The 5960-nt window shown below is 35.3% G+C and overlaps 1 protein-coding gene across 2 annotated transcripts in view; it reads right to left on the minus strand.

Moving 5' to 3' along the window:
* Positions 1-2953: 2953 nt before the first annotated feature.
* Positions 2954-5960, minus strand: part of LOC137653663 (lysosomal proton-coupled steroid conjugate and bile acid symporter SLC46A3-like) — a 47367-nt gene continuing 44360 nt past the window's right edge. For both annotated transcript variants that reach the window (XM_068387250.1, XM_068387242.1), the window contains exon 2: positions 2954-5597. In XM_068387250.1, the coding sequence (XP_068243351.1) occupies positions 5310-5597 (288 nt within the window). In that variant the 3' untranslated portion in view covers positions 2954-5309. The remainder of the gene's footprint in view (positions 5598-5960) is intronic.

Raw genomic sequence — 5960 nt, forward strand, 5'->3', positions numbered from 1 at the left:
TATTACCTTAAAATGAAGGGCAAAACAAATTTTTTCTGTTTGCAGTTTTAATGTAAAAATAAAATGATTTCTTATTTCAACACACTTTTTTCTCTATTACCTTAAAATCAACAGCCTAAAAACTTTTCATGTTTGCTGCTTTTAATGTTAAAATAAAATGCTTTCTTAATACTTGTACATATTTCATGTCTGCTATTTATATGTAAATCAAATGCTTTTTTATTGAAACTAAAATAAAGGGCAACAAAAAATACAAACGAAAAAGATACGTTTCTTCTCCTCAATGCAATGGTGTCTCTGACAGAAAGCATTGTTGTCTCTTCCGAACCCAATCCAAGAATGTCCTCGGGTTGGAGAAGCCCCGTTTTTATATGGAGTGGCCAATTCGTGAACTGGCGTGAACTGGCGTGACCAATGCGGAAACGATGCGGAATGATGAGTGAACTCGCGTGAACGTGTCGTGAACGATGCGCGAACTACGCGTGCCAATTCGTGCCATCGCGTGAACGTCGCGTGAACGATGCGCGAACTGGAGTGAACTGGTCGTGAACAGTGCGCGAAAAACACCAGTGCGTGCCAAAAAGTGGCACGCACTGGCGCGCATCAATGCGTGCCAGTGCGTGGCAAAAATGCGCGCAAGTGTCAGGGGGGCTTAAGTCTCCTTTGGTATTAATTTATCTGTCATCAAACTTGTTAATAATCTATGTTAAAGTCCAGAGACTATGAGGATATCGGGATGGTCTCGACCCCATTCTAATTCATCATCATCATGCAGAGAAAAATCCTCCATCACCACACTAAAGCCCCCCTGACACTTGCACGCATTCGTGGCACGCACTGGCACGCATTGATGCGCGAACTCGCGTGAACGAGCCGTGAAAATGTCGTGAACAGTGCGGAAACTCGCGTGCCAGAGCGCACCAATGCGTGCCATGCGGGCCCAAAACTTTGAAATGTTTAAAGTTTGTGGCACGCATTGGCACGCACTAAATGGCCGTGAACGATGCGCCAACTGGAGTGAACTGGAGTGAACAGTGAGGGAACTGGCGTGAACTGGAGTGAACGATGCGGGAAGTGGCGTGCACTTTATAATGAAGAGAAACAAAAAGGAAACGAAAATATTAATGAAAAGGAAAGAAAAATAAACCTAGTAAATTTTTATATTTGCTGTTTTAATGTGAAAAAAAAATTATATCTTATTTCAAACTATTTCTATAACTTTATAATGAAGAGAAACAAAAAGGAAACGAAAAAATTAATGAAAAGGAAAGAAAAATAAACCTAATAAATTTTTATATTTGCTGTTTTAATGTGAAACAAAATTATATCTTAAAAATTCAAACTATTTCTATAACTTTATAATGAAGAGAAACAAAAAGGAAACGAAAAAATTAATGAAAAGGAAAGAAAAATAAGCCTAATAAATTTTCATATTTGCTGTTTTAATGTGAAAAAAAATTATATCTTATTTCAAACTATTTTTATAACTATAATGAAGAGAAACAAAAAGGAAACGAAAAAATTAATGAAAAGGAAAGAAAAATAAACCTAATAAATTTTTATATTTGCTGTTTTAATGTGAAAAAAAAATTATATCTTATTTCAAATTATTTTTATAACTTTATAATGAAGAGAAACAAAAGGGAAACGAAAAAATTAATGAAAAGGAAAGAAAAATAAACCCAAGAAATGTTTAAGTTTGCTGTTTGAATGTAAAAATAAAATGATGTTTTATTTCATCAACATACTTATTCTTCTTTATTACCTTAAAATGAAGGGCAAAACAAATTTTTTCTGTTTGCAGTTTTAATGTAGAAATAAAATGATTTCTTATTTCAACACACTTTTTTCTCTATTACCTTAAAATCAACAGCCTAAAAACTTTTCATGTTTGCTGCTTTTAATGTTAAAATAAAATGCTTTCTTAATACTTGTACATATTTCATGTCTGCTATTTATATGTAAATCAAATGCTTTTTTATTGAAACTAAAATAAAGGGCAACAAAAAATACAAACGAAAAAAGATACGTTTCTTCTCCTCAATGCAGTTGTGTCTCTGACAGAAAGCATTGTTGTCTCTTCCGAACCCAATCCAAGAATGTCCTCGGGTTGGAGAAGCCCCGTTTTTATATGGAGTGGCCAATTCGTGAACTGGCGTGAACTGGCGTGACCAATGCGGAAACGATGCGGAATGATGAGTGAACTCGCGTGAACGTGTCGTGAACGATGCGCGAACTACGCGTGCCAATTCGTGCCATCGCGTGAACGTCGCGTGAACGATGCGCGAACTGGAGTGAACTGGTCGTGAACAGTGCGCGAAAAACACCAGTGCGTGCCAAAAAGTGGCACGCACTGGCGCGCATCAATGCGTGCCAGTGCGTGGCAAAAATGCGCGCAAGTGTCAGGGGGGCTTTACACTGACTCAGTGATCATTAGACTCTTCACTGATGGAACCAAGTTGTCATTTAAAATTTCAGCCTAGTGCGACTGTGTACTCTTTCATTCATCTCGGTTAATTCTCTTCTGTGATTTTCCATCTCCACCTTATCGGCTGCATATTTTTAGGCTCATATACAGGAAAATAGCTATCGGCCTATGGACTATAAAGTATGAACAATACTACACAAGTCTACATTATATAATGTTTAGACATTTATTCGTGATATTCATTAAGATGTGATGACTCATCATTTTTCACTTGATCCTATCATTTGCCTACTCGATTATAAATTTTAATCTTGCTTAGGCCTATCTAATGGTTCTCGTAAGAATTGCTGTAATAGACTGTTTTGTTTTATATATATATATATATATATATATATATATATATATATATATATATATATATATATATATATATATATATCTTTTTTCTATGACAGAGTATATAATCAAACTTTGAGGAATGATGTATGTAGGTTGTAAAAATTGAAACAAATAAGAAGTTCCACACTGGTTTATTGGTTGCCAATAGCGTATAAAAGCCACAATTATTAGAGATACATTCTAATTTTTCATTGTAATTTTCACTGCACTTATTCCTTGTTTCTGGAAAAAAGATTCTTTATTTTTCCTAATTTACTCAAGTTTCTTCTCTGACAATTATTGAGAAAGCTTAAATTCATTAGATTTCAAACTATTTTCTAATACTCAGTAACAGTGAATTTTTCTATAATTTTTTCACCAATCTATTTTTGTATTCCCATCCATATGAGGTATAATCACACTGTAAAGAGAATAGCTCTTTTTCTTGTGCATATAAAAGAGAATATTATTTTCTGAACGAAACCAAGAGCATATCTTGGATGCGCGCAAATCGCCTCGGTTAACTAAGGATGGAATCCAGGAAAGGTGTGTGGCTATTTACATTATTCGACATAATGACCTTGTCTAATATGGTCAGGCAAAATTATTATGATATATGGCAGATTATAGGAAATTATTTAAATGACTGAGGTAGTGACATGCCATTAAAAGATGCTAAAAGAAGTCATATTTGAGACAATGTTCACACGGCAACACAAATGTTATTTTACTCTGCTATGGGGAAATCCCTGAATTTTTGGACGGGAAGGATCTCGTTCCAAAATTCTATGTTAAACTTAGCGAAGGGTATTTCCATGCATTGCGTAGCGCGAACGAACACAAATATTCAACATCATCGGCTGCATAAATGCTACCAGGAAACGCAAATCTACCTTTCAAGAGGGAGCAATTCAGTTAACACGAAAACTGTAAATTTATATAAAAAAAAAAAAAATTGCTCGTTTAACATCTTGCAGCATTCTTGGGATGAATACATACTTGTATAAATACATACTAGTCGATTCTAAGGGAAAATTTGACGTGGATCTAGAATATATTTACCCAAGACAGTCTTTTGAAGGTTTAAAGGTCGCTCATAAATAGCAGAGGCAAGAGACAAGGAAAGGTCATATAGACTGACCATATATACAAATGAATAGCGCCTATTCCACTGGCCATCAAGCTAGGCTCGGGAGGGCCACGCAATGGCTGCTGAGGACTCAGAAGGTAGAACTATAAGGTCCGCCAATCACACCACCACCCCCCGCCCCATTTTTAGCACTCAAGGATGGTTAGGTTACAGACAATAGAAAATATCAAGCTTGATCCTGTCTCGAACTCCCGTTCAGCGAATGTCAGGCAGGACGTTTCCACTAGGTTACCACAGTTGTCAACTGCATTAGTTATGAATTAAAACTACATTCAAGTTGTCCCCTCTATTCAAGATTTTTACTTTGTTTACTAGAAATGAAGTGATAGCAATCATTTGAGGGGGATGTCTGATAGCCTGATAAGGTCAATCTCCGATGAAGCAACTTTCTTGTCAACTTCGTATCTAACTTTAAATACAAATTGCTTAACAAATATATTCATGACGTTTATATCTTTCATATAAGTACAAAGCATGGTATCCTGTTATGGGATTTTTCAGTGGAGTCCACGGACTTACGCCAAGTAAAAAGAAATCATACCTCCGTAAATTACCCGTAAACAATAATCCTATTGAAAATAAAGTTGTGTATGGTTGAACTACTGAATGATCATCAATCCATTCCACAAGGTTCCTTTCATGAAATTATATTCGAAACTGGCCATTTTTCAACTATATTCAGAACAAAATCGAGGTGCAGGGTGGAGTTAAAGCAGATTATGTAATAAAGGTGTTAAATGTACGAAACCCGTCATGATAATTATGATTTGTATTTAACAAGACTGTTTTATAGAATTGGTATAAAGATTTTCCTAGGAATAAATTATTTCTAAATTTAAAAGGTTCTCCGTTAAATTTGTATTACCAGAAGATAACAAAAAGCTCGTGGCATTATTTCTGAAGAACTTTGACAAAAATATTGTATGGTGCCGAAGTCTTTTAATTTCCTTTAAAAAGATATTGATCCAATCATTGAAGACAATGGATGTTCTCTTCAACCAGAGCACGTTTAAGCGAAGCAAATCATCTACAATGTTATCAAATACTTTCGTCGGGAAAAAAATAAACGGTGGACCTTTAATTGCCATTACAAGATTCATGGAGCGGGTGATTGCTGGAATAGGAATGAATGAAAATAAAATCATATATATCGGTTGCGTCCAAAAATTGTAGGCCTATTTATTGTATCCATTTCTTATCGATTTAGAATAGCCTACAGTTGAACAAATTGTTGTACTTGAAGTGTAATATATACAGAGATGATTACCTAGCCTTAGTTTCCTTACTTATTACTATAAAACTAAAAGGTATATGACAAGCTCATGTAAAAAAAGACAACTATATTATTCTGTGTTAGCTCCGCTCTGCCGCTGAAATCTTGGTTTGGTATCGTCCTTGCTCGGCGTCAATCTTCTTCTTCAGAGCTTGTATTTCATCATTGTTCAGAGACAGCCTTAGGCCTAAAAAGCCCATGATTGCCAAAAGAGCAAAGGCTGCCCCAACAAGGTGTTCGAAGGAAGGATAATTTTCAATCGTGGCGCCATAGACGCCTGTGAAGATGGCACTGTCTGCAATAGGCCAGAACACCTCCAGGACGGCCAGCATAGCGAACACTCTGCCAGTCTCGTTTTCATCACATATCTGAAAGGAAATTATGTTTAGATTGATTAAATTCAAGCAACTATTTAACAAATATTAAATTCATAACTAGAATTGTACACAAAAAAGGACGGATATATTGAACCCAAAATGAAGAAAGGTTCCCGAAACATCCTCAGCAGTTTAATCAAAATGATTCTGCAAAATTCTCGAATGATCTTATTAAAAATGCTTTCGTGTTCAACACAATTATTTTGTTTTGCTTTGTTTATTACTTGCCAGTGCAGATTACAATGTGAATGCAATTCATTAGAATTGAAGTATTACAAACATTCTTCATTCAGTAATTTGTGTTCTGAAATCCTTTAAAATTATGAACAAGATGATTGCACATATATATATATA

The sequence above is a fragment of the Palaemon carinicauda genome, chromosome 1 (assembly GCF_036898095.1).
Source record: "Palaemon carinicauda isolate YSFRI2023 chromosome 1, ASM3689809v2, whole genome shotgun sequence".
NCBI lineage: Eukaryota > Metazoa > Arthropoda > Malacostraca > Decapoda > Palaemonidae > Palaemon > Palaemon carinicauda.